At 40.1% G+C, this 13,054-nt stretch overlaps 1 protein-coding gene across 1 annotated transcript in view; it reads right to left on the reverse strand.

Annotated features, from left to right (window-relative positions):
• ISA3 (isoamylase 3) overlaps positions 1-13,054 on the reverse strand; it is a 382,462-nt gene that overhangs the window by 241,173 nt on the left and 128,235 nt on the right. Inside the window, exon 12 of the mRNA XM_089430864.1 lies at positions 3,019-3,082. Coding sequence (XP_089286990.1) covers positions 3,019-3,082 — 64 coding nt within the window. The remainder of the gene's footprint in view (positions 1-3,018; positions 3,083-13,054) is intronic.

Genomic DNA, 13,054 nt, shown 5'->3' on the forward strand with positions numbered 1-13,054 from the left:
GATTCTTCAACACCAAGAGAGACAATGATGAAGGTGGCTATACATCATTGGTCTCGCCAGCATTGAGCTCTAGTCTTGTGGAGAGATAGCGTTGTTAGTCAAGGCCTTGCAATGTGACAATGTTGGATGATGTGATGTTATAAAAATAGGTTACCAATCCGACTCTTCTTATGAGAATTCTTTAGATTGAGAATGTCCAAGTAGCGTGTGTAGATTATGAATACCTCCCTAGTTAAGAGGGAGTGTTGAAAAATGTAACTAGGTTTGGTCTTCATAATGACATGTGTAATCATGATTTTATGTAATTGATGTAAAGAAGAAAAAAATTATTTTGTAATGCTTGAGTCATGGGTTTCATGCTCAAGGAATTTTATTTTATAGTTAAAGCTCCCATTGTGAGCCTTTAGGGTTGGTCATCATGTCATAAAGTCTAATGAGTCAATGTCAAAGATTGAAGACCCATTTGGGCATATTATACATTGTAAAAAGAGAAATTGTTTGAGTCATTAACCCTCCAAGACCATGTCACAAGCTCTCCTTGAAGTCGGCCTACAAAAGGGAATAAAGATGATTCCAAAAGGACATGTTGGCCTAGGCACAAGATCAAGTCGGCCTATATCACATGGACAAACCACTATATATATAGCAGAACTCGGCATCATTTGGAGGTGAATTCGGTAAAGCAATCTGAACCAAGAAGAAGTGTGAAGATCACAAGAGAAGAGCCTCACCACCAAGCGAAGGAAGGAGGAGCATAACCGAATCATTTTCTTGATTTATTTTGGGCAAATACACTCCACACTTGCAAGGAATTAATGCTATCTTCTAAAGGAGGAGCCAAGATATCACAGTCTCATTAGGAAGGCAAATCAAGGAAGAAACAAGTTTATTCTCAAGTCGAATTCAAGAAGAAAGGATCTCCACCTAGAGCGAAGGAATTTAAGAGACAAAATGTCTCACACGCGCTGCAACTAGGGTTTCTGGGGCTGAAAGTTGCATACCTGATCCAAAAGGCTGAAATCTGAAGGGTAGCCGAAATTCAAAGGAAGGAAAGCAGTTTGACTAATGTTGACTTGGGTCTTCTGACTTGGTCTTAGAGAGGTTGATAGGTCAAGGGTCTTGGTATTAGTCAATTGAAATTTCTATAAGAAGAAGAATTCACTTGGGTTTTCCTCTAAAGTTGGAAAGGTTTTGGCCGTGGCTAATCGCCTAAATCCTGTGTCTCTTATCTCATTATTGTTTATGGTCTGGTAGTTGTTTGATGAAGAACACTATAATAATATAAGTCAAAAGAAGAACCTAATCTAAAGAAGTAAAAAGTATTGACAAGCAGTTATCATTGCAAGAGAAATCACCTAATTTTAAAACCCTAGATTTCTCAACATTCCCTTCTTCAATTATCCAATAGCAAAAGAGCAATAGTAGATAGAACAATTAAACAAATGCACAATGAAAGGCAGCCAAGAGACAAGAGACAATATTTGGTCAATTATCAAGGGAAAACCCCACGAGGGGGAAAACCCTTGCAAATCTTCTTCTATTAGATTGTCTTCTAATGTTCAGCAGAGGAAGAGTGCATCATCCAATACCCAATTTCAATATCCAACATCCAATACACTATCCAAAACAGAGACAAAAGAGAGAGAGTCAACAACAATCAACTCAAGTGCAGATTTGTCCCAGCCAACAGCAGTGAACAGCAGTAGTCAATGCCCTAACCAGTCAACAGTTCACCATCAAATCAGCCCTTCAGCAGCTCAGTCTAGGACAGTCAAATTCGGCCTTTGAAGCTGGTCAAAGATTAGTCAAAACAGTCCCAAAACAGATGGTCAAATTCGGTCGAAGTCTTCTCTTTTGCCTGTGGTCAGCCTTGCAGTCAGCCTTAGTCAATGTGCCCAGAACTTCACGGTTTTTGTGCCAATAGATGTGGCTTGCAAAGATCAAAATTTCGGTGGAAAAATAACAGTCAAATGAGGTCAAAACACCCCTGGTCAATGCTAGTCAAACCTGCAATAGGCTCTGAAATTTCAGCCCTGCAATTTGTCCTCCTCCTTTCCACACATATGAGAGAATTAGGCTCCCCAATAGCTGTACAAACCAATCAGATGAGGAGAGAGAGGATATGAATGACTAAGTGAGGTGCCAAATGAGGATGAGGTCTCTCTTATTTATATGAATCGTTGAGCGTGAAAATACATGATATTTGGGCTTCATGAGCCTACATGAAGTTGAAGCCGACCTTGACAATTTGCACATGTGAGGGCTTAAATTCAAAAACGTGCTTCTCCTTTATCAATTTGAGTGATCTTTAGGTCGATTTTCGTCCTCTCAAAAAGAGGAATTCAATGCAATGGTTATCTTCATCAAATGAGTTGTCCAAAGTGGAATTTGACCCTAGTTGTATAATTTAACATTTCCACCTATGTTAACAATGACTCGATATCTATGTAATACATTTTATTTTGATGAATTAATGAGAAAACTACAATTGATGCTTCTAATTTCTTGTGTTCAGTCCATTTCATCATCATTGACGTACTACTATTAAGTAGTAAATTTCTATCATGAAAATGTCATAATTTTAAACAGAATTTGTGTCTATATTACAATTTTGTGTGTAATTTGTAATTTTTGTCTATATATATATTCATGTCTCACGCCAAACACTCGTATTTCCATGTCCTCGATGTTTTGTGTCCTTGTGTTATGTGACTTAGCTTGTTTGTATCCAACGAGTGTTAATAACCAATGGCATTAGACTTAGATGCTCATTTCAAAAAGCACCATATTTGCAAGTTTGCAACATAAACCATGTTGGGAATATACAATGATTATAGTTTGTATGATGTGGACATTCAAGGAAATCAGCATTCAAGATGTCTAAAATTGTGTGAATTTCAATAACTTTTTGAATCTTATAATAAAATGCGGAAATATGAATCCATAGAATATGACACAAAATCAACCATCTTTATTATATATAGCTAAAACCATAAGGAAAGAAAGTGTCAATCGTACCAATATCTTAGACTATCCAATATTAATTCCATTACCACGGGATGGTTACAATTGAATGTATTTCCTGCATTAAAAAAATAAGCATTAATAACTAACAAAGGGAACTACCTTTCAAAAATACAGATTCTTGTCTTGAAGACATACTATCACTGACTAGAAAATTCAATTATAAACTTTCAATTCCTTGAAAGCCTCAAGAAACACTAGAAAAGATCAATCCTTATTTAAACATATTTGAAAGAGGCAAGACACAAAAATTAAGTGTAACTACATGATAAATATTATTATATGGTAATGTAATAAATATAAATAATATCAATAAATAATAATTAAAAAAGTGAAAAGAAATTTCAATGAAAGGACGTGTCTTATACAAAAGGACATGCCTCTTAGTGAAAAGGAACCCTTGCCTAGTTATTTATAATAGGGCCCTCATTGTATTTTATCATCTTATCCAATTCATTGTTGAAGAAAGTGTAACTAGGTTCGGCCTTCATGACATTGTAATTATATATTTATTGTATTCCTTGTATCATGGGTCTCATGAGCAAGAAGTGCCATTCATAGGTCAAAGACTTCTTCTTGATGTCTTTAGGATTTGTCATTACTAAAGAGCTCTTCTTGAGCCTATGTGTAATGTATACAAGTCTATAGAAAGGTCAAGTAGCCCTCCAAGACCAGCACAATCCTCCAAGACAAGCACAAGAATAAGTCTGCAAACAAAACAATGAAGAAGAGCAGCTATGTCGGCCCCAAAATATATATTAATGTCAAGTTGGCTCAAATAATAGACACATCCTTTCACTATGACATGTTGGCCTATTTATGGAGACAGAACCACTATATATACCCCATTAGGGTCTGCGCAAAAGAGAAAGAACGGGAATCTCGGACAAGTCTCTGAAATCTCGGATGGGTGCAGGACAGAATCTCGGATTACTCTGTGATTTCGGATGGTACAATAAGGTGCAGTCTCAGTGATAGTTACAGTGAAGTCCTCGCATATCTCTCTATTGTCTCGGCCTAGTTACAAGGTCATAGTAATAGTCTCAGCATTCATGAGGAAGGATCTCGGTGAAGTATATATCATAGACACAGTTATCACTGTAATCATGATCCTAATAAAGACGAAGATCTCGGTTATAATCCTAGTGAAGATAAGGTCATGATGCAGATCTCGATGCATTGATAAAGACATGTTATCAAAGTCATGACGAAGACAAGGTAGAGACCTTGTTGACATGGTGATAACCTCAATAAGAGTGCAGTTATGATTTCGGTGAAGGCACAGCTATGGTGAGACAATAATGATCTCGGTGAGTCTAGGAGCAGACCTCATGGAGATCTCAGTGGCATGGTGAAGACCTCGGTGAAAGTGCAACAATGATGTTGCAGCAATGAAGATCTCGATAGTGCAGTAGTGATGGCCTCAATGATGAAGCAACGATGATGATCTCAACAGTGACAAAGAAGAGGATTGGTGTCTTGGTTTTGGAGTGGCATAATAGGTCAAGGGTCATGGTCTTGGTATTCGTCAATTTGAATCTCTATAAGAAGAATTTTGTGCAGGTTTTAATCTCCAAGAGGGAGACGTATTGGCCCTGGCAGAAAGCCAACAATGTGTGCTCTTGTCTCTTTGTTTTTGGTAGCTATTTGATGAACTAAGAAAACACACTCTAATAATAATAAGTGAAGATTGTGCTAAGAAGTAAAGTTAAGTACATCACAAATAGTTATCATGCAAGAAGAATCTCATTAACTCTTAATTACCCTAGATTCTTCAACATTCATATCCAATCTCATACATTTTTATATATTATTTATTGTCCTTATCGATTTCTTTATTCTTTTATGAATATTTTGGGCACTTGTGATTGGAACAAAATTGCTTTGTCAACATTTGGTGTCGGAGCTTCATTTTCTAATCCCAGCCTTTGGCCAGTAGACCTTGGTCAAAAATTTTATTTCCTTTAGAAATATAACTATAGGCTTTTGACCTCAAAAAGCTTCAAGGGTTTTCCAATCTTGGCCTTTGGCCTTTTACAATCATTAAAGTGGTTGAGAAAAAAAAGGCTCACTCCAAATTTGAAAAAACAATTATCAAAAAGGAAAAAAAGTGAAGTGCACATAATCACCTACCATTGTAGTATTCACCACCCCTGTTGTACCTATTGTTGACCACACTTTGTCAACAATCCAAGAAGTAGAGTACAAAGCAGCGAATGATTTTTTTCGAGGATCAAAGTCATCATTCAACATTAATATTATCATTGTAAACCCAAGTTCTCAAAAATTATTGTAAATGATTCTAGTATGACTATGAAGTCATGTAACAACACCTCGATAAGCCTATGATTTTTGTCAAGGGAAATCATCCTAGGGAGTTTTTTAACCTCGCGAAGTATGTGTGTTTGTAAACACACATAATCCGCGGAGTTTTTCTCCCAGATATACCCCAAAGCTAGGGTGGAATTCGTTCACAAAGTCTTAGGTGAATCCTAGTGTTTATTGAGCCTATGTATTTTTCGTATTAGATCATATTGTGTCTTAGAATTGGGTAGTGTCTTGAAGGTCTATGTCTAAATGTGTATTTCCCCTTCTAAGGGTTGAATTAATTTGTAATATATTGATGTTAAAAGTATTTTAGTGCATGGTTACTCATAGTTAGACATCATGGCTAAAGTATTTGAGGGTGGAAAAATAATTAATCCCCTCTAGTCATTTAATTAATTTTTCTAGCAAAATTAAATAAAATTCCTAAGCCAGAAAATTGATTAATTTTGAGTCAAAAAATAATTTGAAAGAAAATTAATTCTCTCCAAGTGGAAAATAATCAAAAATTCGTGGGCCAAAAAAGAATTAATTTTCGGGGGTCCTCCATCAATGGGAAAATGGATTTTTTAAGAAAATTTGACCCCTTGGGCCTTGGTGGTTAAGTCAAAGTGAATTTTTTGAGGATATTAGTCCAAAATATTATTTATTCAAATTTTTCCTCAAAAATAAAAAATCAACAATGGAGATCAAGTTATTTTGAAAGGTGTGAAAATTTTTGAATCTAACAAACCAAAAATCCTACTGCAGTAAACTGATTTGCATTACCTACTTGTATTCTTCATCATAACAAATTTTTTTTAGAAATATTCAGAAAATATTAATGCAAATACACTGCAGCCTACACCAATATACAGATCAAGTATTGAAAAATAAATGAGACAACCACACAAAGGACACACTTATTTTTGGACTAAACGTCCCTGCAAAAACCCAATGCGGGAAAATTGGTGCAGCAGATATGAAGGTTTTAATATTAAGCAGATTTCTGAATACAATTAGGGTGCAATAACCAACTCACCCAACAAAGAATAAATCGAGCAAAAGTACCTCTATCCGGAGACAGATATTTTGGCAGATCCAGCAACTGTATGAACAAACCCCACAGGTGACTGCGTTGTCCCCAATGTTGTGCAACAATGGCTACTCCCAGCTCTGCGCTGGAACTGCGTCACCTCTAGGAGCTGCATCGCCCTCCCAATGAGCCTTATCAGCTCAAAAATCGATATGCTAAACTGCTGCCTGATCTGCCTCACAGAAACCCCAGCGCTACCTCTAAGTGACTACATCAGCCCTCCAGCCTCTGTGTCACCCTTTCTGGAGCTGCATTGTCTCTCCTTGGTGTTGCTCTTCCTCTCTATTATGTATTCTGGGCCTTGGACAGAAGTCCCTCTGCCGAACTGCCCCTCTTTGCACTGGAAGCTCACTCTGAAATTCTCAGCAAACCACACCGCAGAATTTCGAATTAGCTCAAGTATTGCTCTCTGTGTGTGTTTTCCAAATGACCTTCAAGCCCCTTCTTATATCTACCTGTTGGACAACCAAAGGCCTAGATTAAAACATAATCAAAGGCTTAGATCGTTTTCGCTTTATCCATGGCTTTTTCTGGAAGTTTCACCCTTGATTAAATTAATACCCATTAATATTTTAATTTTCCTAAGTTTAGACTTAGTAACCCCATCAAAATTAATTATTTTAATAAAATCACTTCTGGACGGAATTTCCCAAAACGCTATATGGTTTCTTTGGAATACCTATGCCCAAGCCTTCCCTGCAAAATTTAAGGCTCAGAGCACATCTAATGCTACCCAAATCAACAAAAGGAAGATCAATGGATGAGATTATTTTGATGGCGATCAAGCCAACTAACTATTATTTCCACTTGAAGGGGTTTTCTTCTCTCATTTTCTATATAAGGAAGTTATCAAGCTCCTCATCTCATCTTTGGATGATGTAATCTGTAACGCATGTACTAAGCCTTGCTCTGCTAGAATTGTATTTCTCATAATAGAAAGACTTTGGGGTTTCAATTCATGGGGTTCTTCAGACCAGATTTTGAGGATAGTTTCAGAGCTGGAGATTGTTGCTCAAATGAGAACCAAATTCAGCATTCTTAGGGTCTGCACAGTGTTTGTTGCGCAGAATTTTGTGGAGTTGTTGCTAGCTGAGTTGTGAAAGGTTGAGAGAGGGATTTCCCTCTTACCTTCCGGGAATAGTTTGCAGAGAATTCTATAGCCATTCAAGGGTGGAATCAAGGCCAAATTTGCAGCAGTAGCTTGAGGGGAACGCAAAACCAATAGAGGAGGGTGTAGCACCAAATTTGGGTAACTTCGGAAGATCAGAATTAGCCCAAAACATTTTTGAGTTTTGTTGGACTATCATCAAGGAGTCTGCTCCTAATTTTGCAGAATTTTTGGAGGAGTTTTGATGCCCTAAAACAGCAGAGTTATTTAGCAGCTAGTTGGGAGGAGTGAGCTTAAATTTGGGGTCCCGAGTGGTAAGTAAAATTTGTCCAAACCCTTTCTGGGTTTTTGTGGGCTTGGTGAGAGGAGTCTGAGGTTAATTTCGCAAAATTTCTGGGCAGTATTTCTAGCAAAAATCAGTGTTCCAATCAGCATCCAATAGCAGAAATTATTGGAGAATGGCGCAGTTCACTCTAGGACCATTTCCACCACTTAGGTCCGTGAGATATTTCTGAGTTTGGTTGGGCTTATTGAGGAGAGGCACTAACTAAAATTTCAGAATTTTCATAGAACATTTGAGGCCACTGCATCAATTTCCCTTTAGCAATAGCCTCTAGCTTTTCTAGGGCAGCGCAAAGATTTCCTGGGTTGAGTCATTGTAGCTTGTGGGCATCTTACTCCCACCTGGGTTTGTCATTGCTTGCTATAGCAAGCTCAGGTGCCATTGTTCCACTCATTTTGTACCCAATTTTATCTAGAATTAATAAAATGACTCAACTTCCAGTTATTTTTCCTTGTGCAAAATTATAATTTGTGGATGTGTGTTAAATTTACTTATTGTTCATAGTGCATGCTTTTGTTTACACTTAATATTTCCATTTAGGAATATTATAGTGGTGTCAGAGCATTATCTTGTTCAGTTGTGGGGAAGCTAGCAAGGCCATGGAGGTACTAGACACACAAGCACAGTGATTGGTGAACTTATGGACACTCTAACGACACAAAAAGGAAAGAGTACTTAGGGGATCATGGAGGAGTTGATGAGGCAGAACCAATAGATTTTAGAGGGGATGCAACAAATGATAAATAACCAGCAGAGGAACCAAACACGGGCACACACAACCCAGTGGTACAACACCCATACGTATGGCCACTCTGGCCATCCTACCATGCTTAATTTTCCGGATGAGCTAGAGAAGGAGAAGCATAGGTCAGTGGTTGGATCATCATGTAGAGGAGGGCAGTTAGAGGGTGAGACCAGGGGGCGTTTCTACTGGTGGAAACAAGGCCTTAGATGTTAGGAGCCTGAGGAGGAGGTTGAGTGTGGACACACAGGATGGTGAGGAGCACATCGATATATTCAGTGTGGTGCAGGAGTCACCATTGTTGGAAACCTCTTTGATAGCACCAGCTGACCCCTTGGGGGAGAGAGTAGCGTATACACCCCTAGGGCCATCCATTGAAGAGGTGCCAGCAAACACAGAGGTGTCCACTGTTGAGGAGTTGCCATTCATTGTCGAGGTATCCATTAGTGAGGTATCTGGGGGCGTAACTGAGTTTTCAGGCAATAGCAGCGCACAACAGGTTGATGAGGTGTCGGGGGACATCGCCACTGTTGATGAGGAGCCGATAGGTACAGAGGCACCTAGATCTATGACAGAGTTGTCAGATGACAGTCACCTATAGCTGACTGGTGAGGATGTTTTATATGATGGGTTGTTGATACAGGAGTAGTTGGAGGCTCAAGTTGAGGCCATGATGGAGGAGGATGCGCAGCCGTCCTTTGGGCTAAACATTGACGAGGGCTAGCACAGAGAGCTCACGTTGAGATTTCAGCGCAGTTCACTTCAGAGACACGCTAACGGGACCTATAGCATTATTATCACACCCGTATGCATTCGAGTTTGAATTCCCCTTTTTGGGTGGCCCCATATCCCACTACCACTTTAATCTTTCCTTTTCTCTAATGTTGGTGGCCTCCATCTCTCCAAAAATTAAGTGGGGACTCCCTCCACCCACTTTTCCTAAGTTTACATGCCAAAATATCTCCCAACACCCAATTGCAAAAAGAAAAATTCATTTTAGCAAAATTAATTTAATTGGGGACATTACAGTCCTCCCCACCAAAAATTGCTTGTCCTCAAGCAATGCCTGAACAAGCACCCTCTTGATCAGTTGACACCAACAATCTCTACACACAATACCAGACTCCCAAATGTACCACCAAGTCATATTTGATCTCTGCCCTATCTTGCAAGCAACCCAAGCCATCCTAATCGGAGTGAAGCATCCCCCGCTCCACTCGTTGTCCAACTCATCATAGGCTCTCGACGCCCTTTGCATGCCGCCACTAAGTAGAGCATCATGGTAGTATATGATCCTGATCATCAACTCATGAAATTGCCATATCGAATAGTCCCTCTCATGCCCGTCAGGTGTGTACTCCTGAAGATGCAATCCAATCTCGGTGGGATTTGTTGAAGAATCAAGGGCAAGTTAGGTGTAGTGTGATTCTTCGTTACTTGATAACAATTTGTGGAGTCTTTTTACTTTTTCTTGTTAACTTAATCTTCTTCTTCTTTTTACTATTGCATGTGTGCGTACTTCATCAAACTGCAACCAAAACATAAGAACAAGAACACAAGAGGTTGGCTCTCCGCCAGGGCCAAAACCTATCTTCTCTTGAGAGGAAAACCATTTAGTAAGTTTCTCTTATTGAAGCTTCTTATTGATCAATGCCAAACCCTAGACCCTTGACAAGAATATCCTCCAAGCACAAGTCAAGTCCTTCCCTCTTCCTACACTTTGTTTCCTAGCACTTCGTCCTCCTCCTTTCGGCACTTCGTTCCTCGACACTTCGACCTCCTGCTTCTTTCGGCAACTGGTGAACCGTGATAGACCTTGTTATGCTTAGATCTAGAAGAGATATTTTTCATTGATCCTTAGTGGACTCTTTCACATGATGATGCCTTCCTTCTCTTAGCCAAATGAGCTTCTTCCTTGAGATGTAAGTATAGACTTAGTATGACTGTCCTGCAACGTAATTCCTCGCATGTGTGGTGGTATGCTTGATGTTGTAGGCTCTTTTCTCCTTCGCTTGAGTGCCCTTCTTCTTCGCTTGATTGGGAGGCCTTATAGACCTAGTGTACTAGCCCCAAATGGTGAGGTATATCAGCTGTGAGTTGTTGTTGTCATAACGTAGAGACAGTTCTCCTTTTCTAGCACGTATGGTTGTAGCTTGCCCTAGAAACAGTCTTCTTAAGCTCGGTTGTATACCCTTCTTCTTCGTTTTACTTGGAGATCCTTTCTTATCCTTCGTTCACCCTTTTCTTCCTCTTTTTTCTTCGCTAATTTCAGAGATATGGGTGCGTTTTTTTTAGAGTGGGCAGCCTCTATATATAGAGGATTATCCCTCCTTTAGGCCGACTAGAGGACGGTAGGCCGACTTGACATATTTAATCATCATTTTGTTGCTTGAAGGATGTCGTTGCAAGGAGGAGACTTTGACTTTGCTTGGAGGTATTCCTTTTGACTCTAATACAATTATATACATGGTGTAACATACCCTTAAGGCCTTCATTATTTTCTTTTGACTCCTTGACTCACCTATAGCACTCAACATGTGCTAGACCTATTTCAACGAGCAAGAAACTCATTGACATATATTATAAAAATAATATTTCTTTTCTTGAATAAGTACAAATATCAAAAGTACATTTATGAAGACTGAACCTAGTTACATTTTCTTCAACAAGATTAAACCCTCATCTGCCCGAGATTCCCCTGATCTCCTCCTGTCGATCACCCTGCCACACCGGTGAAGTTCCCCACACCATTAATGAGTCACTAAAACCAAATGGAAGATCTGGATGACCTTCCCCTGTAGAAACCAACTCACCTCTACGGGTAGTTGGACTGTTTAGCCCTGATATGCCAGAATCCCCTGCCCGTCACAAAAGGAACCTATCCTGATGCCATCGTGACATCTCGGTCATGTCTGACTGCTTAACTGCTTGTACCAGGCCCTCCTCTCCGATAACACTAAGCCACTATATCTGTACGATCAGCGCTATGACCAACCTGCCAGGACAACTCTGCAATGCTCGAGTCCACCACTCCACAACTAGCCTCAATCCTGAGCGGCAACCTGCCTCGCCATGTGACAAACGTCCAAATGACTCCCCATGTGTCAGCATGGGAAAAAGTTGGATCACCCTCCATCGTAACCCTGCCCGTCGATAAGTGGAGTGATCCTCTCGACAACCGGATCCCTGGATCCCCTAACCATACTGGGAGCTCACAACTCCCACACCCAATGGGTTGTCGCTGCGTAGCACTATTACCTGCAAGAACCCATCAGACCCTCATATCTTACCCCTGTATGTCCCCCATAGTTGGACCCCAAGTCCTAAAGCTCTAGAAGTGAGAGAAAGGAAAGTGAAGGTTGAGGGAAGGCTGAAAAGGCAGATCAAAGCTCACACATGTGGCAGCAACAACTGTTGGGGGGCCGAAATTTGAGATCTATAGTGGAGGCCGAAATTCTGCAGCTGGAAGTCGAAGAACTGCTACTAGAGGAGATTTGACTAGGTTTGACTAGATCAAGGTTAGCACATCAACTGGAGAAGTTGGTGTTTGTCTTGGTCTTGGAGGGTTCTGAAGTCAATCTTAAGGTCTGGGAATTCGTCAATTGAAGAATCTACAAGGAAGAGAAGAGATTTATGGGTTCCTCTCAAGTGGAGAGGTTTTGGCCCTGGCTTGCAGCCTATATTCTGTGTTCTTGTTCTTCTTGTTGTTGGTAGCTATTTGATGATACTGTTGAAGTTTCTAAGTTTACTTAGTTTAGAAACCCTTCATGCACTTTTTCTGATTTATTCCTACCTACTTGTTATTTTTCTTTAACAAGTTATTTACAACGTAAACACTGAAAATAAACACCAGTGCATGCTCAAAATATTACAGATCAGCAACTAAAAGAAACAAGAACAAACACACCACATGACACCATTATTTTTGGACCAATGTCCCCAGAAAAACCCAATGCGGGAAAACCGATGCAGCTATCTAAGGGTTTTCTTATTAAGCAATATTAGAGTACAATCTGGGTGCCGAAACTGGCCTACCCAACAGAGAATTTCCTTAGCAGCTATACCTCACAATCTGAGAGAAATATCCTCGCTAAAATCCCGGAAAATCGTTCCGACAACTCCTCAGCACAAAACTGCTCTACAACCCCAACGTCTGCCCAATCTAGACTATGTCAGCCCCTCTCTGTCTCACGTTGGCCTTACGTCAGCCTTTCTTGGCCTAGGTCAGCCCCAGGAGGCCCTGCGTCAGCTTTCTGGGCCTCTGCATCAAACACGTTGGCCTCTCTGGTGCTCTGCGCAGCACTTGGCTATCTCTGCATGGCCCTGCGTGATCCCTTGCTGGCTTTGCGTCACTCCTTGGCTACTGCACTGCTCTCCCGGTGATGAGCCCCAAATTTGGTAACTTGTTGGGCTCATTTGGCCTAGTTATCCTTGTTC

The sequence above is a fragment of the Pinus tabuliformis genome, chromosome 6 (assembly GCF_031772625.1).
Source record: "Pinus tabuliformis cultivar Carrire ecotype Pingquan chromosome 6, CPIR1, whole genome shotgun sequence".
Classification (NCBI taxonomy): domain Eukaryota; kingdom Viridiplantae; phylum Streptophyta; class Pinopsida; order Pinales; family Pinaceae; genus Pinus; species Pinus tabuliformis.